This window comes from Cetorhinus maximus, chromosome 21 (assembly GCF_964194155.1).
Source record: "Cetorhinus maximus chromosome 21, sCetMax3.hap1.1, whole genome shotgun sequence".
Lineage (NCBI taxonomy): Eukaryota > Metazoa > Chordata > Chondrichthyes > Lamniformes > Cetorhinidae > Cetorhinus > Cetorhinus maximus.
In genome coordinates, this window is record NC_135899.1 from 62514873 (window position 1) to 62541352 (window position 26480).

At 42.7% G+C, this 26480-nt stretch overlaps 2 protein-coding genes across 3 annotated transcripts; one reads left to right on the forward strand and one right to left on the reverse strand.

Annotated features, from left to right (window-relative positions):
- Positions 1 to 1751: 1751 nt before the first annotated feature.
- On the forward strand, positions 1752 to 2505 carry smim12 (small integral membrane protein 12). Its single transcript, XM_078566992.1, has one exon. The coding sequence runs from the start codon at positions 1780 to 1782 to the stop codon at positions 2062 to 2064; it is 285 nt and encodes a 94-aa protein (XP_078423118.1). The 5' UTR covers positions 1752 to 1779; the 3' UTR covers positions 2065 to 2505.
- A 4771-nt stretch (positions 2506 to 7276) lies between these two features.
- On the reverse strand, positions 7277 to 26175 carry LOC144695908 (interferon alpha-inducible protein 27, mitochondrial-like). 2 transcript variants are annotated; one of them, XM_078566993.1, is made up of 5 exons: positions 26037 to 26175; positions 21248 to 21356; positions 15906 to 15953; positions 9173 to 9334; positions 7277 to 7863 (listed from the first exon to the last, which is right to left on the reverse strand). In XM_078566993.1, exons 2-5 carry the CDS (start codon positions 21297 to 21299, stop codon positions 7676 to 7678), a joined length of 450 nt encoding a protein of 149 aa, XP_078423119.1. In that variant the 5' UTR covers positions 21300 to 21356; positions 26037 to 26175; the 3' UTR covers positions 7277 to 7675. The 2 variants fall into 2 exon arrangements, with proteins under 2 accessions (XP_078423119.1, XP_078423120.1); XM_078566994.1 differs by having other exon boundaries at positions 7277 to 8136.
- Between the last annotated feature and the right edge of the window lie 305 nt (positions 26176 to 26480).

The window sequence follows — 26480 nt, forward strand, 5'->3', positions numbered from 1 at the left end:
TTATAAAAGACCTTTGCGTTTTCCTTAGTTTTATTTGCCAGCATTTTTCATGCCTTCTCTTAGCTTTCTTCATTCCCTTTTTAATTTCATCCCTGCGCTTCCAATATTCCTCAAGTTTCTGCAGTACTGAGTGTTAGGTATCTGGCAAAGCTTCCCTTTTTTGCCTTATCATACCTTTTATGCTCTGATATCCAGAGGGGCCTAGATTTGTGAGTACTACCCTTTTCCTTTGTGGGAACAAATTTGTTCAGAACCATCTCTCTTCCTTGAATGCCTCTCACTGCTCTGACGCTTACCTTTAAGTAGCTGTTTCCAGTCTACTGTTGCCAAATTGCACCTCAGCTTAGTAAAACTGGCCTTTTCCCAATGGAAAACTTGTACTCCTGGTCCAACTTTGTCCTTTTCCATAACTACAAGGGCTTCTCAAGGGCAATTAGGGGTGGGCAATAAATGCTGGCCTAGCCAGTGACGCCCACATCCCACGAATGAATATAAAGAAAACAGTAAATCAAACTGAATTATGATCCCTAACACAAAAATGCTCTCCCACAGATGCCCCTTCCACCTGCACAGATTCATTCCCTAAAACTAATTCCAGAACTGCCCTTCTCTTGTTGAACTTGCTATGTACTAGTTAAAAACTTCTCATAAATATCATTTTAAGTACTCGGTGCCCTCCATATGATTGTGTTGATTTTATTCTCGTTAATATGAGAGTGGCTGAAATCCTCTACTTTTACTGCTCTTTTGTTCCTGCACTCCTCAGCAATTTGCCTATATATTTGCTCTTCTATCTTCCTATTATTATTTGGGGGTCTGTAATATACTCCCAGCAGCGTAATCTTCCTTTTCTTGTTCCTCAATTTAACGGATATGGCCTCATTTGATGACCCTTCTAGTACTTAAATTACACGCCTACAGCTGTGATTGTTTCTTGAACCAATATTGTGACTCCTCTCCACATCCTTTATTATACCCACTTTCTCCTGTGTGAAAACCTTGTAACCAGGAATGCAGAGTTTCCATTCCTGCCCTCAAACCATGCTTCAGTAATAACTATGATATCATACTTTTGAGTGTTTATCTGTGCCCTGAGCTCATCTGCCTTATTCAATGGATTCCTTGCATTGAAGTGTATACTGTTAATCACTGTACAACTCCTTGTGTGTTTTCTAGCCTTTTTTCTTTTGCCTTCCATACTCTTGTTGTTAATTTCCTGCCTTCCATTTCCAGCTTTGCTTCTGTCCCTTCTGAATGTATGGCCAGGTTCTCATCCCCTGCCAAGCTAGTTTAAACCCTTCCCAACAGCGCGAGCAAACCTTCCAGTGACAATATTGTTCGCAGCCTTGTTGGTAATATCCTGCTGAAACTATACTGCTCCTTTCCATTGCCCTTGTATCCTTGTAAAATGTGACCAAAACTACTCGACTGAAGCCTAGCTAATGTCGTATAGAAGTTTGGTATTACCTCCAAAAACTAAAAACCCAATGAAGAGTTGGTGATGGAGATAAACACAGCTGCAAGCTGGTTAACCTGCTCTGACTTTCAGCTTGAGTGGGTTGGAAAGAATTCTGCTCAAGTTAGGCAGCAAGTCAGATTTTCTTTTAACCCATGGCCGAGAAGTAGTGACCGCTTTCAAAAATTAGTGGCCTTTTTGTTATTTTGTCACAATGTGGTCTTGGTGACAGCAGTAAGATGGTCTAGTTTTACGTAGAAATTTAAGGATTATGAAAAATTAAAAGCTCCATATTAAGGTAATGTTCTCTCTCTGCAGACATCATGTGGCCTCTCTTGTGGGCTGCCGTCCGCACGTATGCACCCTATGTAACCTTTCCCGTGGCCTTTGTGGTTGGGGTTGTGGGCTACAATTTAGAGTGGTTCATTCGTGGGGACCAACAGCAACCAGTCGAAGAGAAGAGCATTTTTGAATTGCGTGAAGAGAGAAAGCTTGCTGAGATCACAAATAAAGATTGCACCAAAGTGCTAAGCCTAAAGGACAAACTGGAGTTCACGCCAAGGGCAGTGCTAAACAGGAATCGACCGGACAAGGCCAGTAATAGCTAGCCCACCAAAAATTATGCAGCGGAGCAACAACCGGTCCCCCACATGCAGTTTGTGGACGGTACAAAGTGCACTGGAGTTGGAACATTTGTCCAACTGAGTTGTTGCAGAGTTCACCGAGAAATAATTATTTGGAGCTTGTTCCCCAGATTTCCTGTGAAATGAAAATTCTGTAGCTTCCAGGCTTTTATTGACCCTTCAAGATCCGAAAGCTATAAAGTTCCTGATGTGATTTATCCTGAAGAATCTCTTTCTGTGTGGTTTCCACCCCTCCCCACCACCACCACTACAACACCAGGTCTCCAGTTGTTATCCCCTGACTGGTACATCTTGTCCTAAGTAAATGAAATGTCAAAATTCCTGACTTGTTATGAATTTAATTATAAAGTATTATAGTTGGATTAGATAAGGGTTACCATTGAAAATAAAATTACTGAACAATGACTATTTGCAAACAGAGTATTATCAAGTCTTACAAATCCCCTCAAATATAGACCAGCTTGAGATCCCCTTTCATTTGGTTGTATGCGAGAATTTGACCTTACAGATACATTGGGTTGGATTTTGAGGGGTTGGGATTGGGATCTCTAACTCAGTGCACTGTGGAGGGGACATGCTTTGGGCTCTGGACCTCCATTCCCCCCGCCACCTCCATCTCCCCACCACCTCTTGACTCATTGTGTTGTGATATGATGCACATGTACCTTTAATACAGCGTATCTTAAGCTGCTGTCAATCACTATCGCCTCACCAAATGACGTGATGTATTAGTCCCATGACTCAGAACACAGTCTACAGCAGCAGTAGTGGAACACAGCCTCCCAGTTAGCTGTCTTTATATAGACTTATCTTCAAATAAAGAACCCACATTGTTGTTTTACCAATCCTTCTTGTATGATTAGTATGTTTACGTTTAATGGAAAAACATAACGCCCTGCACTGCCTCTGATTTGTCATGCTGCTTGACCGAGGTGAACAAATATTTCCTCCAATTAAATATTGGGTAGACCAAGGCCATTGACTTTGGTTCTTATCACAAGCTCCATTCCCTAGCCACCAGCTCCATCTTAGTCTTTGACCACTGAGACTGAACCAGACCACCAGAACATGTCTCTTTCACAGCTCATCTGCTGCTGAAGCTCACATTGTGCCTTTGGTATTTGTAAACTCAACTATTTCACTGGTCTCCTGGGTGGCCTTCTACCCTGTAGCCTCCATAAACATGAGTTTGACTAAAATTTTGTCACCTGCATCCTAACTTGCACCAAGTCCCATTAACCTATCACCCCTGTGTTCACTGACCTACATTAGCCCCTGGTTCAGCAATGTCTCGTTTTAAAATTTCTCATCCATGTTTTAAATCCCACCGTAGCCTTGCCACTCCCTATCTTTGTAAACTTCATCAGCCCAACAATCCTCTGAGATTTCTGCCCTCCTCCAATTCTGGCCTCTTGCACATCACCAAATTTCATGAACCTAACATTGGCAGCAATGCCTTCAGCTGCTTAAACTCTAAGCTCTAGCATTCCCTTCCTACACTCTCTGCCTCGCCATGTCTCCCTCCTCTGTTAAGGTTCTACTTAAAGCATTCCTCTTTGACTAAACTTTAGTCACCTGTACTGATATATCCTTATGTGGCTCTGTGTCCAAGATGAGGTTGAGAAAATTGGGCCCATATTCTCTGGAGCTTGACAGAATGAGAGGTGATCTCATTGCAACCTACAAAATTCTGAAGGGGCTTCATAGGATGGATGCTGAGAGATTGTTTCCATTGGTCAGGGAATCTAAAACATGGGGGCACAGTCTCAGGATAAGAGACCGATAATTTAGGACTGAGATGAAGAGAAATTTCTTCACTCTAAGGATTGTGAATGTTTGGAATTCTCTACTCCAGAGGGTTGTGGATGCTCCATCGTTGAACATTTAAAGCTGGGTTAGACAGATTTTTAGTGTCTCAGGGAATTAAGGATATGGGGAGCAGGTGGGGAAAATGGAGTTGAAGTCCAAGATCAGCCATGAACATGTTGAATCGTGGAGCAGGCTTGATGGGCTGTTTGGTTTACTCCTGCTTCTATTTCTTATGTTCTAGTGTCAAATTTTGTTTGTTAAAGGTCTTGTACAGCACATTGGGAAGTTTTACTGTTACGGGCACTGCAAGTTTTTGTTTGTTGATGACACTTTCGTGCCAGTATGGTCCAAACTTGGGTCAGTATTCCTTACAGAAGTTCAAGGCATTTCAGGTGTTGAGAACACAGTGCTCCATTCACTATTCCTCCAAGTTGCATTGCATATACTTAACTTCCTAGAAATTGCAGAAGAAAGGAGATATTTGCAACAAGCACCTCACTATATGGAATCTTCTCATTGCAGTAGGAATATTGAACACTCCCTGCACGCAAACCTTTTATTGACAGCTGAACACTACCCAAGAATAATCAGTTTGATGTAATAGTGTTGGCAATGTTGTTTTTCCTCCCACAGCAGAGCTCACTGTGCCATGAGATTATTGGGTGTGGATTTACACGTGTGATTCATTGGTACAGTTCAAGATCAGAATTTCAACCAGGTCATTGAGAAGGAATAGGAAACAGACAGCTAGAAGAAGGAGGGTAGACTCTGAAGCTGAATTGCCCTCATCCTCATTCAAAATCAGCATTGGCAGAAACCAGAAACATGTATTTTCCATAAGGCTTTTTCTGAAACCCTAAAGATATTTTATGTAGCAGAAATTTTGAAGAGATAGCAGTGGAAGGAGCTGTGGCAAGTCTGGAATTATTAAACATTTTGTCAACAAAGAAAATAAGGTAGTTATATTCGGACCACGCAGAATAGCAAAGTCAGTTGAAATGGTCAAACATTGCTTTATAGCGTGTCTCATGCAGTATTTTAACATCTGGGTGAGGGTCGGGGGGTTGAATAGAATTTTAACTTCTGACAGTGAGTGGGTTTGAGAGCTGGTGGGGCCAGTGGGGATGAAAATCACTGAAGCTGACAATACTTTGGGAAGCTGGCTCCAACCTACTGACTTCCACATTTAACAGCAGTGTGTTAGGCTGCGTGCTAGCAACCCTGTAGAGAGAGGCATGTGGACAATTTAAGAATGATAGTAGCTCATTAAGAGCTACTTTAACAGGGGTTTTGAAATTAACGGGGTTCTTTGGGCTTTCTGAAACTCACCAGTGAAAGCAAGATGAGAGCATAGCAACAGTTGAGGGGACTGAAGAAATGGCAAAACAAATTCTCATACGTAGGGAAACCGCGCAGTTGCTTCCTTGCCTAACTAGGCGAAAGGCTTTTTCTCACAGCACCTGTTCAGATAGTTTACTTTCACTACTTCACAGGTGACTTCTACTAATTTGGAGTCGTTTATTACTTTGGAAGTGATTTTTGCTATCTTGGAGGTGACTTTTTCTGCTTAAATCTGTGCGTCTGATTTCCACTTTGCATCTGTGATAGATTAGCGTGGATTCTGCTTATGCTCTTTTAGCTCGGGCCTCACATGGGGAGCAAGATGACCAGCAGCATGAGCACCATCAGCAGGGGCAGCAGCAGCCTTCTTCTCAAAGACCTGTCACTCCACAGGGGATAGGATGGGGGTTGACCAGCATGGTGTAGTTTGCAGGAGGTTATATCTGCAATATAGGGTGCACAGGTAAAGGACATGACTGAACACCAGGGTCTCAGAAGACTCGGGGTGTTGTTGCATCAGATCGGGGCAGACATTTGCATTCTGCTGGAAGACATTTGTAGGATTTCGCAGTTGGCTGCTCACAGGTGACTTGATGCCGTGTTTGCCAGCCAGGCTATAATGTACACTTTGCTACCGATGATCCCAGATAGAATGAGTGCCACTCAGTCTTGCAGCTCTGGCTGGCTTCTCCCAGTTGCAAGGCATCACTGACTGCACGCTTGTGACAATCAAGGCCCCCCAGGTCACCAAGAGTATTCAGGAACTACAAGGGCTTCAATTCATCAATGTGCAACCACAAAAAGATGCTCATGTAGGTGTGCGTGACAGCCATGATACTTTCATCTTATGCCATTTCTTTGCATCTTAAACCTACTGGCTGGTTGCTTGGAGACAAGGAGTACACATTTAAAATCTGACACCCATAAAGAACCCAAACAATAAGGTGCAGGAGCTTTTTTTTTATTCATTCATGGGATGTGGGCTTCGCTGGCTGGGCCAGCATTTACAATGAAAGCCCATTTAACAATGCAATTTGTCATTGAACAAACAATTAGCATGCTGAAGAAGCATTTCAGGTGCCCCTGAAAGATCTGAAAGCACCCTTCATTACGCAGCAGGCAGGATGTCCAGGATGATCATGGTGTGCTGTAGTTAACACAAGATTGTATAATAGTGAGGTTTGGACGATCAGGATGAGCAAGGTGCAGAACACAGAGCCTCTTCAGAGGAGGAGGAGGATGACCATCATGTGGCCAATACAACAGCAGTAGCTGAAATTGCTGCCCAGGATGCTTTCACAATGGTGAGGTTCAGTTAGGTTGTACTAGTGCACCTATCTGGCAGTCACATGCTAAGCCCACTGCCACCCATCCCCCACACCCCCCCACCATGCCACCACCCCTCCCCACCAACCACAACTTCCCCTTCCCAGCACCCCTCCCTGCCGACCACAACTTCCCCTTCCCACCATCACCACCACCCCTCCCTACCGACCACAACTTCCCCTTCCCACCGCCACCACCACAATCCCCACCACCCCCCTCCACTACCATTACCATTACCCCAGCACAAAGCAATCAACTGAGTATCGCTTTCACAACTACCCATTGCTCAGCACTAAGTCTTGTCTTACCAGTCATCACAAGTGTGAAGGCCACTTGCCAGACAGGAGGCAAGAATGGGCAAGACAAGAAAGTGGTGCAAACAAATAACCTTTATGCTTCATAAATGAAACATTAACTTAGCAATCCAATACAATTGTGTAGCACAAGCATGTCCATACCCTTTTGCAACTACAAATATTTACCCTTTGTCTTACTAGCGTATCTACATGGTTCAACTCCTGTGAGGTAGAGGCAAGCTGCTCTGCTGAGATGCTTTTTGGAAAAATCCTCTTGAGTTTTGCAACTGATGAGGACTCTGTGAAAGACTGCTTCACCTGCAACTGTGTGAGAACAGACTTGGCGATAGCGATACAAGGCAACATGTCAGGGACTGACTGAGGTGAGTTTGGAGCAGCTGACAAGAAGTGTACATACTTTGAACAGAGACTTTCTCTCCATGTACCCTTTTACCATCATTCTTTCATGGCCCACCCTCACATCTCTGACCTCAACAAGCTGAAGAGCACTTTGTCGCTGGTCAGTAGGGCAATGAAAAGCCAGGGCCATTTAAGGTGGCACTCATAGTGTGCAAGCCATTGGTGATGGCCTGGACACATGTATTTGATTGCCAAGTTTGATGGTCCACGCACGTGGTTACTCTCTGCAAGACATCATCACAGATACAGTTTGGTGCGACCAACAAGGAAGATCGTTGGGTTTTCACCTGGCATCTCACACGTCACTGGTGAGCAAGAGCATATGGTGGAGAAAGGGACAGCAGTGGAGAGTCTGTGTCAGCAGCTGTAATATACTCCAAGCTTTACTCAGCTTGACGAAGATGCTGAACTTTGGGGTTGTTGATGAAGAGGATAGTTCTGGAGCAGCAGCAGAGAATATGCAATGTATAGGCTGGCTTTCCAGCCAGACTGTGAACACTTGCAGAGAGATTGGAGGAGTCCATGTCACACATGAATGGCATGATGTCGCAAGCTTTTGTGGGTAGGCAGTCTGGAAGCAGAAATATGGAAGGCATTTCCTGTAGATTTAAACTGGTTTACCATACATAGCTTTAAAAGTATTTCTCTCATAAAAAGAGAATTTTACATGCAAAAAGGCATTCTCATTGCACTCCTAGTTGATAAAAGGTAACTTAATTCCGCGTTCAGCAGTAACAACTTGTTTCATTTCAGAAGATGTTCAGTTTAATGCTGATGATGATGGAAATGAGGGCACCAATGACTCCCAACATGACAGTGGTAGAGAAAGCGAATCCTGCAGTATCTTTCAGGAAAATAAAATAAGAAACAGAAGCATTGAATATCAACACTGGTACAAAAACACTGATGATTTTAGGGTTTAAATTGGGTCCCTTCCAGACCAACCCCCATCCGGCCTACCGCCCCTCCCCCACCCACCACCCCCTCATGCCCACCTCCCTGGCCTAACCCCGCTGGTCCACCAACCAGCCCCCACCCCCTCATGCCCTCCTCCACCCCCTCCCCATTCTACCTTCAGCCTGCGCCCAGCCCATCTGCCTGAACCAAGAGACTCAACCAACTTCAAAGTTGGTGAAGATCATTTGTAGGAATGATGAGTGAGCTCCATTGATTTTAACTGCTCCCACACATGATTTCCACTTTGTGCAAGTGGTTAAAATCGACCCCACAGTTTGTATTGTTTGTGTAGATTTATATAAAGAAGGCATACATCTCCAATTTGCTTTTTTATTCAATAATATTATAATTTACTCTCTCTCTGCCAATATACTCCTATCTCTCTTTCACCTGAATATTTCCATAGTGGCTACAGGCTTTCAAACTCAAGTGACTACCACAGATGAATTCTGACATGGTCATTGCACTTAAAACTGAAATTCACCTTTAAGTTCACTTTTTTAAAGAATTGGGCGTAAAATTTTAAACCACATGAACCCTAATTAAGAACCATCATTCCTTTATGATATATTACTATAACATCTGTACAGATATAATACTGGAGTGTTGGGGTCCTAACTATGGGACTCAAATTCAAACTTTAACTTCAATAGACATTCCTCTTCCTTGGTGAGTTTTGTCAGTCTCAAGCGAATATCTGTTGAAGGAATAGAAGGCTAGGTAATGTATGTTAATTCCCACTACAGCTTGCCACATAGCACACTATGTACTATGCTGTAGTAGGAAAAACAACTCTTTCCCTACATTATTAAATGCAGCAGTGATCCAAATCTGTCAGTGGGCTCACAGACTCTTGAGCAAGAATAGCATGGTTACACTAGGCCAACTTAGTAAGATGGTAAAAAGGGAAGAGAATATTTTACCAATGGACTGAAGTGTGGTCACAAAACTTCCAGGTGGCACTGATCCTCCACTGAAACTTGTAACGATTGATATTAATTTGGCTGCCCAAGAACCTGCTGCTATTCCAGTGGCAGTGAATCCAAGTGCAGCTATGAAACACTGAGCAGCAGAAATTGCAAAAGCTAGAAATGAAAGTGTTAAATTTAATTTGAAGCTTTATAATAATTAAGTGGTGACACTAATTATATATCAATTTTCCCTTCTATTTTTGCATCCCTTTTTCTTTCCTCCTCTCTTGGAGGTGATGATTTGTGCTGAGATGCACTTCTATGTGTGATCGCAATTCAAGTCGAGATTTTTACTTTATAGCTTTCCTGTGATGAGACCCAGTCTGCCAATACACTGCTATCTCAGCTGGTATTGTGGAGAACATCCTGGTATGATCTTGGTGGTGAACCTCAAGATGCTGGGCAACATTATTTCATAGAGAGTGAATAGGTAGGAGTGATTACAAGTAAATAATCTGATTGAGGCCTCCATTGACACAACGGAATTGGTAATCCTTTGCAAAGTATCGATCTTAATTTAAAGTGTATTTTTCTACCAGGTTACAAAGATATGCCGCATTATGTGACAGGACCAACAGTACATGATAATAACAATAAATTGGCTATTTTATACAATGGCTTACAGGACAGTTCACAATCTGAAACTCCAAAACCAGAGCACAGACACAATAGGCCAAGCAGCCACTTCCAATGCTGTAGGCATCTATAAAATTTGATATATACAAACAATTCACCTGGAACAAAAAATGTAATAGTGAGCTGCCTTCATCCCAGTTAAGTAACTATAGTCAATATTGCATCAAATTAATACAGCTTGAGCTGGTGTCATAACAAAGACAATAAAGATAATGATATGGAATCTGAAGGCTATGACTATGTGTGACAGGCACTTCAGTGATAAGCGTTTTAAGACAGTGGATTAAAGAGAAACAAGCCATTCAGCACATTCAAAGAAGAACAAGAGGGAACTTCCTGAATACAACGTAAACCACTCTACAACAGGCTGACAGAATTTGTCCAGCTGGAGCAATGCTCATTGTAACTTAGATTTGAACTGGGTCTCCTAAGTCAGAACCCAACACTAGCATTATAACTATAGAGATGTTAAGTAAATGAAACACAAAGCAATGATGGTGTTTAATTGGAGCTAATGCACTGAAAATTGATATTGTAGTTCTACCACCAATTGAAAAATATGGTTTTCTGACACTTAAATCTCAATTTTTCTCTTTACCTGAGGCAGAAATTCATTTAGAACTGGGATCCAACTCTTGTGCTTAGTTTGTTTAAAAAATAATTTGGCTGCTACAGCATGATGGGAGCAGGTATGAGAAAAATGGAGTATTTTTCTCCATGGGTTGTAGAATTGTAGCATGTTACAGCACAGAACCAGGCTATTCTGCCCATCCAAATCTACTTTTCTCCACCTATTTTTCTGCACTATTCGGTCACTTCGTTGTTCCCAGTGTGAATTTACTGTTCAAAACCTTTAATATTCTTCTTTAAATCGCTTTCTAAAAGTGCATATGGACTCCACTTCAACAACAATTTGTGGCAGAGAATTCTACATACTACCCACCTTTTGTGTAAAGAATTTATTTCTTAACAAAAACAGAATTACCTGGAAAAACTCAGCAGGTCTGGCAGCATCAGCGGAGAAGAAAAGAGTTGACGTTTCGAGTCCTCATGACCCTTCAGCAGAACTGAGTAAAGTCCTCTCCTAACTTTACTCAGTTCTGCTGAAGGGTCATGAGGCCTCGAAACGCCAACTCTTTTCTTCTCTGCCGATGCTGCCAGACCTGCTGAGTTTTTCCAGGTAATTCTGTTTTTGTTTTGGATTTCCAGCATCCGCAGTAGTTTTTTGTTTTAATTTATTTCTTAACTTCCTCTTTAATAGTTTTTGTGATTGTTTTAAATTTGTACCCTCTCACTAATGGAAATAATCTAACACAATTTACCCTGTCATAATACTTCATAATTTTGAAGACCTATTTCACACCATCCCTTAATCTTCTCAGCCTTTTAACTCCTTAAGTCTCTCGTCATAACTGTAAACTCTAGTCCCTGGTAACATCTTTGTGAAGTTACATTGGACCTTTTCTGTTATTCTTATGTGTCCTTCCTGAAATTAGATGACCAAAATGCAATATCTCAACAGCAGTCTAACTAAGAGCTTTTGTAAATTCAGCTTTAACTCCTTGCTTATATATTCTAGACATGACCAAAGACTCCATATGCCTTAAGATGGCCTTATCTACTTGACATTACCACCAAGTGTACCTTCACATCTACTCCATTTGTTTCTGCTTATCTACTCTGTTTAAAATCTTACTTTTCAAGATATGCTTCCTTTAGTTTTACTTCTAAAATTTTTTACATTTCATTTCTCTACAATGAACTGCATCCACCACCTATCTGCTCATAATCCAAGCCAATGTATGTCCTTCTACTTTCTTTCACAGTCCTAATAACTTGCTATACCCACAAATTTGGGATAATCACCAAATGTTCTTATTGCTCCCTCCACTCTTAAATCCAACACACATACTAAACAAAAACAGCACAGCGGGCTCCTGTGGGATATCACACATCACTTTCCAGTCCAAGGCATGTCATCCAGCAGGGTAAGCAACCAATCATAATGAAGTGTTATCACAGATAGCAAACCAGGAAGTAAAAAGTAATTGAATCTCTTAGGGCAGAATTTTTAGTTTGGCACGCGAGCACACACTCGACCCGTTCAAGCGTAAAATGGCGCATGATGACGATGGGGGACGGGGAGGGGCTTTCCTAATGTCATCCTGTGCTCGTGCGATATTTCAGTCGGCTGGCACACGCGAAAGTCGGAAGCGCGCCCACCGACAATTAAGAGGGCAATTAAGCCCATTAAAGTTCCAATTGTCCCGATTTTTCATGGGCCATACAGCCTTATGGTTGGCAGATGGGCGAATCTGCCAGGCGGACTTTGCATTTTTGATGAAACCTCATCCAAGGGCGAGATGAAGTTTCCGTTATTAAATTTTTAAAAATAAAAATGTTTGGACAGAACTTTCATCATCGATAGGTTAAGGTGACTGACTCTGATGTGTGGATATTTTTTTCTGGATTTTAAAATCTTTATTGATTGTTTTTAAATTCTTCAGTTCCCTGAGGCAGCTCTCTGCCTTCAGGGAGCTTTCATTCCGCGCTCCCCCAAGCTCGCGCTTACGTCAGCGCTTGCCCTCCTCCCACCCCCATCCCGGCAGCACAGTCGAGGGCCAATCACAGTCGGCGGGCCCTTCCCCGGCTGCGCCCGGGCTCAGTGATCGAGCGTGCCCATCAAACTAAAAACCCTGCACTTAATTTCTAATTGTTAAATTTTACAGATGGCAAAATAAATGATTGGGACATACTCAGGAGATTAAGGTAGAAGCTAAGATGTCATAAACAAACTTTGAAAATGCATTTTCTTTTAAATGTGAATTTTTCTGTAATAATGGAGAAAATTGACATTCAATAAGTATAAAATTATCCTTTCAGCGAGGTTGGTTATTATGAACTTAGTATGCTGTTAAAACTCAGTTACACCTCATTCAACAAGGTGTAACATTTTCATGCATTTTTACAAGAAGACTAAGTGCATAAGAGTTGAAATTCTCATCATTCGTAGATTTCTAATTGATTGCAAACTCCCTCTGAACAAGTATAACATCGTTGGCCACAGCTTCTGGATTTTGTACTTAACTGTGCATGTGCAGACTCAAGTAGTTGTTGTCAGTTTCAGAGGCGTAATGGTGGCGAATGCTGACAGGTTTGTCGTCATTACTATTGCAAAATCTGGGCCACTATCTTTATCCTAAGTCTCTCATACAGTACCTTAATAAGTACTTTTCAAAAATTTATAACCACATCCATTGTATTTCCTTTGTCTATCCTCTCTGTTATTTCTTCAAAGAATGTTATGCAGTTCGTGAAGCACAACCTGCCCTCTAAAAAGACCATGCAGGCAGGCCTTGGTTAACTCCTATTTCACCAGCTGCTTGGTAATTTTATCTTGTAGTTTACCCCATTAACTGGAGTAAGTCTAGTTGGTAATTAAGTCTAAGACTGGTAATTTCTTGGTTTAGTCATGTTTTTTATGAAGGTTTACATTTGCTATTTGTGCTTTTTGGCACAATTTTCCTTCCTCAGAACTTTGCAAAATTATAGCCAGACCCTCCATTACATCTTCACTTGACTTCCCCCATGATTCATAAAAGTGAACCATCAGGGTTTGGTGACTTAAGTTTGAGTAACTTCTTTGGTATTGCCTAATCACCTTCACTAGCTATTTTACAATATTCCCTAATGGTTTTATAATCCCAATACCCACCTACTCTGAAATGGTATTTTATCCCCAATTCACCTTGATTAAACTGCTTCCTTTATCCTTTAGCAATTCTACCTCTAGCTTGATTATTATTTTACACTAATCTGTCCTTTTCACGTTCTTTGCTAATTTTCTCTCATGCTTCCTCCTCACCTTTTTAATCTCTGTTTTTGTAGCTTTTCAATGTCCTTTATATTTGTTCTGCTATTTACTTTTTCATCAGTCCAAACACAGAGTACACACAATGTGTATTTTCCAAGTTTCAAAATTGATCCAACCTCATCCATCATCAATGGAACTCCATCCTTTTAAGAAAAATACGACTTTCAAAATGGTTTCTGCATGATGGACAATTACCTCCGATTTGATTGTGCTTGAAGCTAATCAGAAAGAAACCAGTTAAACCTATAGTGTTGGTTATTAGTGATCACCCAAAGGCTAGAAGCAATTAAAATGCATCACTGGACTATTAAACTATAATACAATCTAAAGGGGATAGCCCGGACATGGAAAGCATTGTCAGACGGAACTGTTAGTGTGCCTATGAGTATGCGTTACTGAGTTGGCTGTTTGGTGTTCAAGTATGGTGACTAACTCATAAAAAAATAATTTCTCAAAGACTGTAGCGATAAGTTTAACCTAACATGCCCAATGGAAATGTGGGTGGGTTTGGGTCGAACACATTATATACTTGGTCTGATTTTATTTATTAACTTCAATGGAAGCCGTATAAACAATGGGGTATAAAATGAAAGCCCAACCAGAACTTGCTCTGCTCCCATTTAGCAGGCAGGTTAGGTTAAAATTCTGGCCTGTATTTAAAAGGTTTTAGGGATAATCAAGACCAGACAGATGTAGTTAGCTACGGTTTTGACCTTGCCACAATACACATGAGCCTGAATTTTGCGCTCGTCAGGCACACGCGATTGGCGGGCCTGGGAGTGGACGGGAAACCATCCCCCAACCACAGTCGGCCCCCGACCGCGATTTCATGCTGACTGGCCGATTAATGGCCATCCAGCCTGAAATGTGCCCGGAGAAAGGCTCTGCACTGCCGGTGGGGGCAGGAAGAGGTCGGGCACCGACGTCACCGCAGGTGCTGGTGAGCGCTTCCACTGAGCTCCCTGAAGGCAGACAAATGCCTCCGGCGGCTGCCGACCTCCAAATAATAACAGAAAGCACAAAAATGCTGCAAAACTGTCCATGCAGTACAATCAAGCACCTGAAAGCAGACTTCATAAAAAGAAGTCCCCAATATTTATTTTTATTTTAAATCCTAACGGGGGTTTCATCCCACCCTTGGATGAGGTTTCACCTAAAATGTAAAGCCCGCCTGGCCGATTGGCCTGCCTGCCAACTGTAAGGTTGGACAGCCATGAAAAACCGTTTATAATTGGGCCATTAATTGGGCCTGCTTAATTGTCGGCAGGCGCTCTTCTGACTTTTGCGTGCACCCGCCAAGCAAAATATCGCGCAAGTGCGCGATGATGTCGGGACGCTTGCCCAACGTCATCTCGTGCAATTTTATGCCCGTTCTGGTCAGGCGCACCCCCACCAGCGGGATGTAAAATTCTGGCCATGGAGGTAAAAAAATGCCAGCAAAGTTTCAAGAAAGACAGTAGCTAGTAAAGATCATGCAGCTACTCCATTCTTAGATGTGTTTGTTGATCTTTAAAACAAGCAATAGACAAAAGAAGCCACTCAAAGGAACTCAAATGACTGAATGATGCATTTATCTCTTTCATGAATTGATCCCAAGCTGCTGCGATATTTGGACCAACTTGAATAACTCACAGTTGCTGTTTATTGCTTAAGTAACTAGTCTTAGTTTGCTGCAGAATTGCTTCTCAAAAATATACTAGTCATCTGATGTAATAGAAATCTAATCCAGAGACAATATACAAGACTAATGTACACAGGGCGTACTATCTCATATTACTTTGCACTATGCTCTGATTCAAAATGTGCACAGGCCTGTATATGGGAATTGGCTGTTGTGTTGAGCATGAGGATAAGTATCTTTTGAGAGCCACAATGATAACATTGCGTTTGTATTCTCAGCACGTTAATTATGGTCATTCTCACCTAAGCCATCTGGGAGATTCTGTGCTTACTCAGGGTTAGAAGGAAGCACAACCTCCTGTTATTCTCTTGTGCCTCCTGTCAGATGGTTCAAACATGGCAGTGCAGATACCTGATATTAACTCATCCTCTCAGCCAGGAAATAGTACATGACGTGGGAGTGAGGGGATGGAGAATAGGAAAAAATGCAGCAAAATAAAGCAATAATTGTGAATGTGTAGCAAATTGACTGATATTGACAAATCGTTCTCTTACCTGCTCCTAAACCCATCAACAGAACTTTAGATCTTGGTGAAGCATCCACTGTAAATTTTTAAAAATGTTCAAATCAGAAAAAACAGCACAATAGTATTGAGCGATACCAAGCAATGTGAAATAGAGAGGTGTGTGCATGTGTGATGATATTGTAATTAACTTATATTCCTTTATAATCAGTAATTAATTTTCTTGTGTACTCCATAATTACGAAACAGTAACTCAATTATAAAGGATTGGAAATTGTATTTATATACTAAAGTTAGGCAATAAAACATTACAAAGAACTTCACAGACTGAAATGATGCTAGGCAGTGGTAGCAGAAAAGTACCGGGGGTAACTAAAGACACGTTCCAAAAGAAATGTTTTGAGAAGGCTTTAGAAGGAGGAAATTGATATAGGAAAGTGAATGGATTTAGGGAGGGAATCCCAGGTTGTAAGGCTGAGGGTTCTATCACCAAACGTAAAGTTGCAAGGGTAAGTGCAAATGATCTCTCAGTCAGAGAGTGTACACTGGTATGTAAAGTTGGAGCCGAAAGGTAGGATGGGGCAAGGCCGTGGAGTGCCTTAAAAACAAAGACAGGGGCCTGAATTTTCACACAGACAGAGAGGCTGTCCATCTTAGTGAAAATGGCTGCAGAGGCACGAATCCAAAAGTCACACCAACACCCCCCACCCCTGAACCTGCTCCCCACCATTTTGCGGTGGTGCGGAGGGGGCAGATTCTAAACAGCACATCTGTGGTTCATGTAGATAATTGGACACATTAAAGTTCAGCTGCCTTAGTGAGACCTGATTTTCGCTGTTGGGATGTCCAAAACATGACTTGTGCACTTTAGACCTGGTAGGAGAAGGTCTCAGCTTACCAGAGACCTTTGGAATGATAGATACCCTCTTGGAGAGGTAAGATGCCTTTTTGGAATTGTCCCAAGACACATCTGGGAGAGGTCACATGCCCTTTGGGAAAGGTAAGATGCCCTTTGGGAGAGGTCAAGTGCCCCTTGAGATTATTGAAAGTCGATATGAATGAGTGTAAAAAGTGTATAAGCTCATTGGAACTGTCAAGAGAGCTGTCCAGACATTCTCAAGAGAACTGTTAAGAGAGTTATAAAGAGACCTATCCAGAGAGCTGTCAAAGTGAGCTGTCAAAGAGAGCTGTCAAAAATTTAAATCTCCTGCCCTTTAAATTTATATATTTTTAAAAGCTGCAGTGTTAAAAAGACCAATGCTTACTATTTCAATCTGTTGACATAAGCCTGTGGGCTACCATTAAAGGATTAATGTAGTATGAATTATTTCACAGCCTATTATTATCACAGTGGGGTGCCTGTTCGATCACAGTTTGATAGACAGCTCCAAATGCTTATTAAGTCTTTGAAGTGGGGTTACAAATACAAATGCTTATTTTCATAAGGTGTTAGAGGAAGTTAAAATTAGTGAATGGATTTTTATCAATGAGAGTTTTTTTTCAAATAGTGAATTCATCAATAGAAATTTATTTAATCTCAGCATGAGTACTGACATCTGACAATGGTGTCTACTGGGTGAGTTGGTATGGAGGGTGTCAGGTCAAATGGTACTGGGTGAAGGATGTGAGGGCTGAGGGGTGAGGCTGAAGGTCTGCTTTTGTTTTATTCATTTGTTTTCATAGCTTCAACAAAGTGCCGGAGCATTTTTTGTCCAGCCTGTCTACACCCGGCAGGCTCTGAACTCTTTCCAGGGGTCGGGGTCAGGACTCTTATTTTCATTCCCCCCCCGCCCCCCCCTCCCACAACACACACACTCTGGAATGAAAATCTGAACTTCTGGGACACTTTCTCATGGGTTGGATTTGTGGAGCTGGGAATTGTCCCAACTCTGTTCTCCCAACCCTGGAGCAAATATTCAGGCCAAGGATTTTGAATTTGATTCATTGGCAGAGAGGAAGTTGCTGAGGATAGACAGGATAATGTGGTAGAGCTTAGCACAAGATACAATGCAGGTGCCAGAGGTTTGGATGAGTTGAAGTTTATGCAAAGAAGAACATGGAATTCCAGCAAGGAACAAAATGGACAAGATAGACCTGAAATTGACAGAGACATGGATGGGAATTCCCATGACAAAAGGGGTGAGGTAAGGACATAGCAGCAGTTATTGCAAAGTTGTGAGCTTGCAGACTGCTGAGATGATCTTAGGGGAGCAGCTGACAAAAGATATTGAATTAGGCTTCTGTGAGGAGTTTTAAATAGGAACCAAAAAGAAAGGCTTGGCAATGTAATGATGGAAAAGTTCATGTTCACAATCAGCTTGATGCCAGAGGAGCAATCGGACTGCAAAATGACAGGAATGGGGTCAATGGTGTTGGTGGTAGAAATGTAAAGCTGAGTCATCAATATAAATATAGAAGTCAATTTTCCTACTGAGGTTGGGATATATGTGAGGACAAGGAGAGATTGATGAATGGCAAACAAAGTAGGATAATACAACATAGCTGCACCCAAAAAGGATGTAGTTGATAACTTTGACCACTGCAGACTCAGTGCTTCTGACAGATTAGATAGCAAAATAAGGGATTTGGAGATGGAGTGAAATTTGAAGAGTCTACTGGGTTGATCTATTAATGTGTTGCACCATGGAGTGATTCTCCACAAATGCCAAGCTTCCAGTTTTGGTTCATATCAATAAAACGTGCAGAAGGCAGAAGATCTCTCCAGAGGAGAGAGAGTGATGGTGAGATGTTCAAGTGGTAAGTTGTCCTGAGCTGCTCAGTGTACAGTTATAGAGAGCATTGACAGGGGCCAAGGAGCAGATTTTCAACACCTTCATTCATTCAGGCAATGGTATCAGCATTGAAGTAGAAGGTTTGGGATGAAAAGAACAAAGCAATAAGTTTGTGGAAAGGTCACTATCAAGATGAAGTGACCTGATAACTTTCCCTTTGAAAAGAATCTCAAGCAAAGGTTGCTTATCCGCTAGTCATTTGATGCTGCATCCTGTGAAAAAGTAGGAGAAAGATGCATTAGCAAATACAATTGAATTTTAATAAGATTCAGGACAGAGCTGTCCACTTAATTGGTACCCCTGCCACTGAACTCAATATCCATGTGTTGCGAAGATGAGACTTTATGGGCTGAATCTTCCCCCCCGTCGAGGCGGAAGTTGAAGGGCGGGCGTGCACAGGCGTGCTTCCAATTGACGCCCCTGATCGGAGGCGTGGTGCCATTTTACGTGGGCGGGCCAATTAAAGCCCGCCCAGCGTGACGTCCACACAGAAGCGTTATGCTTCCCAAAAAGTGCTATCCCAAATCCCAAAATCGAGAGTGCACTCTTTCGCGCATGCACATGAAAGTGCGCACTCATCTCCCTGAGGCTAAGTGCTGCCTCAGGGAGATCGGCTCAAAATGTACAAAATCTAAAAATAGAAAAGTAAAATTTCCCTAACATGTCCATAATTGTCACAATAACTTTATTAAAATTTTTTAAACCTTACATGAAACCTCATCCTGCCCGTGGATGAGGTTTCATGCTTTTTCTAGTTCGCGCCGGGGCTCCTGGCCTGCCCACCAACCTTAAGGTTGGACGGGCAGGTCCTTTAATTACATAATTGACTCTGTCAATGGGCTCAATTGGCCATTGACAGGTCGACGGGCGCGCAGCTGATTTTGCTGTGCCCCCGCCTTCCTGAAAATGTAAATGGGGCACAGTGATGTTGGGAGTCCCCCCCGACATCACCACGCGTCATTTTACGCATCGGCAAGCGGGCCTTGCCCCCGCTCGCCGACTCGCAAAATCCTGCCCTATAAGATGCTCATGTTTTAAACTGCCTCATTTAAGGTAAAACAGAATGTCTTGGAATGGGGTTAGTGAAATTGTACCAGAATCTGCCTGGAGACAGGTCCATGTAACCTGGGTTGCTATGGGGAAACAGGGCCAGGCCAAAACCTATAGAAACTCAAGTGCCAGTTTTCACACCTTGAGACATAAGAATGGCAGCTGGCCTTTCTTCATGTAAATTCCCAGAAAGACAAAGAGCCCTGGAGAGGGAAACCAAGCACAATTCCTGCTTTGCCTAGCAGAGGGAAACACTACTTTTATCTTAACCGCCAAGCAGAATTCTGGTGAGAATGGACTCCCTGTTTGAATAGATGGAACTGGTAAAGATTTAAAACCCCAAGAGGTGCCAGAGGGTATTTGCTGTTGGAAGTCAGTTTGATAATTCTCAGGAGATTGAGTGGAGGGAATTTCAAAGAACACACTGGGAGACTCACCATGGTGTGGCAGAGAGAAGAAAGTCTATTGAATAGTTGGGATGAGTTTGGTTTAGTTGCAGGGCTACAAGTCTGCTGAGAGTGTGGCACGATATATAAATGCAGTGTGGGGTTTTTGGTTGTGTTAATTTGTTAATGGGAAAAATACCTTTTCTGTGGTTTATTGAATGAGTTGCCTACTACATAATGTTTAGTTGATATTGATTTTAGTTTGTTCATTACAATAAAAGTCTTGAAACATGAAATCTGTTGTGCAATTCTTTCCATTGGTTGATGAGAAATTCACATCTCTTTTAAAAAATTATCTGACCCTACAGGGATTGTAACACAAGTCATACACCACAACCACGCCATGGAAGCAGTAAAATCCACAGAATGCACTGCATCATTTAGATGCACCTTCCAAACCCACAACCGCTACCACCTGGAAGGACAAGGGTAGCAGATACATGGGAATGCCACTACCTGGAAGTTCCCCTCCAAGCCACTCACCATCCTGACTTGGAAATATATCACCATTCCTTCACTGTTGCTGGGTAAAAATTCTGGAACTCCCTCCGAAACGCCACTGTGGGTGTACATAAACCACAGGGACTGCAACGGTTCAAGTAGGCAGCTTATCACCACCTTCTCAAGGCCTATTAGGGATGGGAAATAAATGCTGACCTAGGCAGTGACACCCACATCCCATCAATGAATTTAAAAAAATCAACTTGCCAAGCACCAACTTGACACCACCTCCCAACCTTACATTATCTACCAGCAAGAAAGCAAAGATTAGCAACATCATAAAAACACATTCATCTGCAAGTTCCCCTTCACTATCCTGACTTGGGCACGTATTACCATTCCTTCATGGCAGCTTAGTTAGTATCCTAGAAGTCTCTACGTATCATTATCATGGAGCACAATCACCGCAAAAGACTCCAGCAGTTCAAAGAGAAGGCCCAAAACCATTTTTATCAGAGATAAATGCAGCTTTGCCTGTGTATCCTACATTTAAAAATGTATATCGATCTGGAAAATAAACAGAAGAGGCATTGATTCCTTTATTTGACCATTGTATGTGCTGATAATTGATTATAATGTCTCACTTGTAGAGAAAAAGCAGACCAGTATTAGTAAGGCCAGATAATACTTTTTCATTTTTCTCCACGGCCCAAATGCTAGTGTTCAATTAGGATTGTGATCAAAATCCGTCACCTGCAGGAATGGAGAGAAGGGTTTAATAACACAACCATTGAGCCATAGTTTATATCCTATAGGAAACAGTAAACATCACTCAGAAGTTTATTGTGGGAGTAAAATAATGCAAGCTGCAGGAAAATTCTGAGGTTTGGCACCTGATTATTATTGTGACTGATCACAGTTAGTGTGTGAAGTGAGAGTTCTGTTTTTGAGCTAAATGCTTGCATTTCTTTTGGTCTAATAGACTTTGTATTGGGTATACATAGGTTGTTTTGCTTCATTTCTCCATGTATGCAAGTGTGCAAGAAAATGCTTAGGAATTCCAATTGTACCTTACCGGTGCTGCGGTTGGGAGAAACTGAAGCTTTTCCAAATGATCCAATTTTTCCCTTTGTTATTAAAATACAGTAAACAGAAAGCTTCATTGTAATCTTTCTATGCAACGGACAAAATTTATTATACAACTGCTGTTAGTGTATTTCATATCAATTGAAAAGGTCTATCAAAAATAAATGAAGTATTAGATTTGAACCCGGTGTCAAGTACATTATAAAAATCCCAAGGTGTTCCAGGCTGGGTAGTCCCTAAGAATCACAGAATCACACAGTGCAGAAGAGGCCCTTCGGCCCATCGAGTCTGCACCGACAAGTGAGAAACACCTGACCTACCTACCTAATCCTATTTACCAGCACTTGGCCCATAGCCTTGAATGTTATGATGTGCCAAGTGCTCATCCAGGTACTTTTTAAAGGATGTGAGGCAACCCGCCTCCACCACCCTCCCAGGCAGTGTATTCCAGACCATCACCACCCTCTGGGTAAAAAAGTTTTTCCTCACATCCCCCTAAACCTCCTGCCCCTCACCTTGAACTTATGTCCCCTTGTGACTGACCCTTCAACTAAGGGGAACAACAGCTCCTTATCCACCCTGTCCATGCCCCTCATAATCTTGTACACCTCGATCAGGTCACCCCTCAGTCTTCTCTGCTCCAACGAAAACAACCCAAGTCTATCCAACCTCTCTTCATAACTTAAATCTTTTATCCCAGGCGACATCCTGGTGAATTTCCTCTGCACCCCCTCCAGTGCAATCACATCCTTCCTATAATGTGGTGACCAGAACTGCACACAGTACTCCAGCTGTGGCCTCACCAAGGTTCTACACAACTCCAACATGACCTCCCTACTTTTGTAATCCATGCCTCGATTGATAAAGGCAAGTGTCCCATATGCCTTTTTCACCACCCCACTAACTTGCCCCTCTGCCTTCAGAGATCTATGGACACACACGCCAAGGTCCCTTTGTTCCTCAGAACTTCCTAGTGTCATGCCGTTCATTGAATACTTTCTTGTCAAATTACTCCTTCCAAAGTGTATCACCTCACACTTTTCAGGGTTAAATTCCATCTGCCACTTATCTGCCCATTTGACCATCCCGTCTATATCTTCCTGTAGCCCAAGACACTCAACCTCACTATTAACCACCCAGCCAATCTTTGTGTCATCCGCAAACTTACTAATCCTACCCCCCACATAGTCATCTATGTTGTTTATATAAATAACAAATAATAGGGGTCCAAGCACGGATCCCTGTGGTACGCCACTGGACATTGGCTTCCAGCCACTAAAGCATCCTTCTGTCATCACCCTCTGTCTCCTAAAACTAAACCAATTTTGAATCCACCTTATCAAATTACCCTGTATCCCATGTACATTTGCCTTCTTTATAAGTCTCCAATGTGGGACCTTGTCAAAGGCTTTGCTGAAATCCATATAGACTACATCAGCTACACTACCCTCATCTACACACCTGGTCACCTCCTCAAAAAATTCAATCAAATTTGTTAGGCATGACCTCCCTCTGACAAAGCCATGCTGACTATGCCTGATCAAACCTTGCCTCACCAAGTGGAGATAGATGCTCTCCTTCAGAATTTTCTCCAATAGTTTCCCTACCACTGACTTGAGACTCACTGGCCTGTAGTTCCCTGGCTTATCTCTACAACCCTTCTTAAATAGCGGAACCATATTAGCTGTTCTCCAGTCCTCTGGCGCCTCCCCCGTGGCCAGAGAGGAATTAAAAATTTGGGTCAGAGCCCCTGCGATCTCCTCCCTTGCCTCCCTCAACAGTCTGGGACACAAATCATCCAGACCTGGAGCTTTGTCCACATCTAAGCCTGCCAACACCTCCAATACCTTGTCACTCCCTTTATCAATTTGTACAAAAACCTCGCGGTCTCTCTCCCCGAGTTCGATACCTTCATCCTCATTCCCTTAGGTGAAGACGGATGTGAAGTATTCATTCAACACTCTAGCGATGTCTTCTGGCTCCAGCCATGGATTGCCCCCTTGGTCCCTTATGGGCCCTACTCTTTCCCTGGTTATCCTCTTCCCATTGATATACATATAGAATATCTTGGGATTTTCCCTCCTTTTACCAGCCAGAACTTTCTCATATCCCCTCTTTGCTCTGCTAATTGCTTTCTTAAGCTCCACCCTGCACTTTCTGTGCTCCACTAATGTCTCCGCTGATTTGCTTCCCTCGTACCTGCTAAAAGCCTCTCTTTTCCTTCTCATCCTATCCTGAATATCTCTGGTCATCCATGGTTCTCTGGGCTTGTTACTCCTTCCTATCACCCTAGAGGGAACATGTTGAGCCTGTACCCTCCCCATTTCCTTTTTGAACACCCCCCACTGCTCCTCTGTAGATTTCCCCACAAGTAGCTGTTCCCAGTCTACCTTAGCCAGATACTGCCTTATTTTACTAAAATCCGGTCTCCCCCAATCCAAAACATTTTTTTGCAATTTGTCTATTTCTTTGTCCATAACAAACTTAAACTGTACCATGTTGTGGTCGCTATCACTAAAATGCTCGCCCACCACCACCTCAGCCATCTGCCCGGCTTCATTCCCAAGAATTAGGTCCAGTACTGCGCCGTCCCTTGTTGGACCCTCTACATATTGACCTAAAAAGTTCTCCTGTACACATTTCAAGAAATCCACTCCATCCAAACCTTTAACACTATGCCTATCCCAATTAATGTTGGGAAAGTTGAAATCATCTAATATAATTACCCTATTGTTATTGTTTTTATACACCTCCACAAATTGTGCACATATTTGCTCCTCAATTTCCCGCTGACTATCTGGGGGGTCTGTAATAAACACATAACAATGTGGCTGCTCCTTTTTTATTCCCCAACTCTACCCAAAGCTTCATTCGATGCCCCCTCCAAGATATCATCTCTCCTTACTGCAGTAACTGACTCCTTAACTAATAATGCAACACCTCCTCCACTTTTACACCCTCCCCTGTCTCGCCTGAAGATTCTATAACCTGGAATGTTGAGCTGCCAATCCTGCCCCTCCCTCAACCACGTCTCAGTGATGGCTACTATATCACAATTCCACGTGTCAATCCTCAGCCTTAACTCATCCGTTTTACCTGTAGTACTCCTGGCATTAAAGTAGAGGCCATCCAGCCTTGCCTTACTCCCTTGAAACTTAATGCCCCTGTATTCCCACTGACTTGATTGTTTTACTGTATTATGATGTGTCCCTATTCTGCTAACATTCTGTGTCCCCTCCCCCTGCCGAATTAGTTTAAGCTCCTCCCAACAGCATTAGCAAACCCACCCGCAAGGATGTTAGTCCCACTCTGGTTCAGATGTAGACCGTCCCGCTTGTACAGGTCCCACCATCCCCAAAAACCCTGTCCAAGTGATCCAGGAATCTAACACCCTCCCTCCTGCACCAACTCTTAAGCCACATAGTCATCTGCGCTATTCCCCTATTTCTGAGCTCACTAGCACATGGCACTGGGAGTAATCCAGAGATTACAACCCGAGAGGTCTTGCTTTTTAGTCTACTGCCTAACTCCCTGAATTCTTGATGCAAGACCTCATCCCTCTTTCTACCTATGTCATTGGTACCAACATGTACCATGACCTCTGCCTTATCACCCTCCCCCTTCAGGATGCCCTGCAGCCATTCAGTGACATCCCGAACCCTGGCACCAGAGAGGCAACATACCATCCTGGAGTCACGTTGATGGCCACAGTAGCGCCTATCTGTTCCCCTGACTATAGAATCCCCTATTACTATTGCTCTTCCTCCCTTCCTCCCCTCCTGTACAGACAGGCTGCTTGTGGTGCCAGAAGCTTGGCTCTGTCCGTACTCCCTGGAGGAACCAGCGCCTTCATCAGCCTCCAAAATGGAATACCGATTTGCGAGCGGGACCCCAGAGGACTCCTGAACTACCTGCCTGTTTCTCTTGGACTGCCTGGTGGTCACCCATACCCTTCCTTCCTCAAGTCCCTTCATCTGCTGTGTGATCACCTCTCTAAACGTGCTATTCACGATGCTCTCAGACTCGCGGATGCTCCACAGTATCCCCAGCTGCCGTTCCAGCTCTGAAACCCGGGCTTCCAGGAGTTGCAGCTGAACACACATCCTGCACACATGCTGGTCCCGGGCACTGGAAATATCCCTGGCTTCCCACATGGAGCACGAGGAGCACACCACGGCTTTAAGCGCTTCTGCTATGACTTATCCCTTTAAATTAAACCTTTTAAATCAATTACTCTAGGGACCTTCTTTCCTGATCCTCGTTACTGTAGAATATACAAATTATAAACCACAAAAAGACGTTAAACTATAAGTGATTAAAGTAGTAAATACCTTACCCACTACTTACCAGTCATTCCTTTCCTTTGTATCCTCTACAGGTGCAGCAGGGCCAGACCATGCTCTGAAGAAGGAATTAAAGAATTTATTGGGCGTTTCCCTCATGCCCCAAAGCAAAACAACCAATGACGCACTTTTGAAATGTAGGCATTATTGTAAAGCAGCCAATTTTGCACAAAGCAAGACCCAACAAACAAGAATGAGAGAATGACTATTTACTCTGTTCTAGTAATGTTGGTTAAGAGATAAAAATTGGCCAGGACAAGTATGGGATACCAGGATATGTAATTTATAATAATCCCACATAAAAACTACAGTTGGTCGATCCTTATCTATTTATTGACCACAGAATGGGAACACCTTCCGTGTCCCAAGGACTGTGCTTGTGTGTGTGTGAGAGGAAGAGGTGAGATCTCTGAGAGATTGTGTATGATTAGATCCAAACTGCAATCTC

Bases quoted from the DNA above. Each gene is read 5' to 3' on its own strand.
- smim12 (XM_078566992.1), top strand. From the start codon at position 1,780: ATGTGGCCTCTCTTGTGGGCTGCCGTCCGCACGTATGCACCCTATGTA.
- LOC144695908 (XM_078566993.1), bottom strand. From the start codon at position 21,299: ATGAAAAAGTATTATCTGGCCTTACTAATACTGGTCTGCTTTTTCTCT. The intron at 15,954-21,247 runs GTGAGACATTAT...AAAAATTTACAG, and splicing joins GGTCTGCTTTTTCTCTACAA to TGGATGCTTCACCAAGATCT. The intron at 9,335-15,905 runs GTAAGAGAACGA...TTTCATTTCTAG, and splicing joins GTTGATGGGTTTAGGAGCAG to CTTTTGCAATTTCTGCTGCT.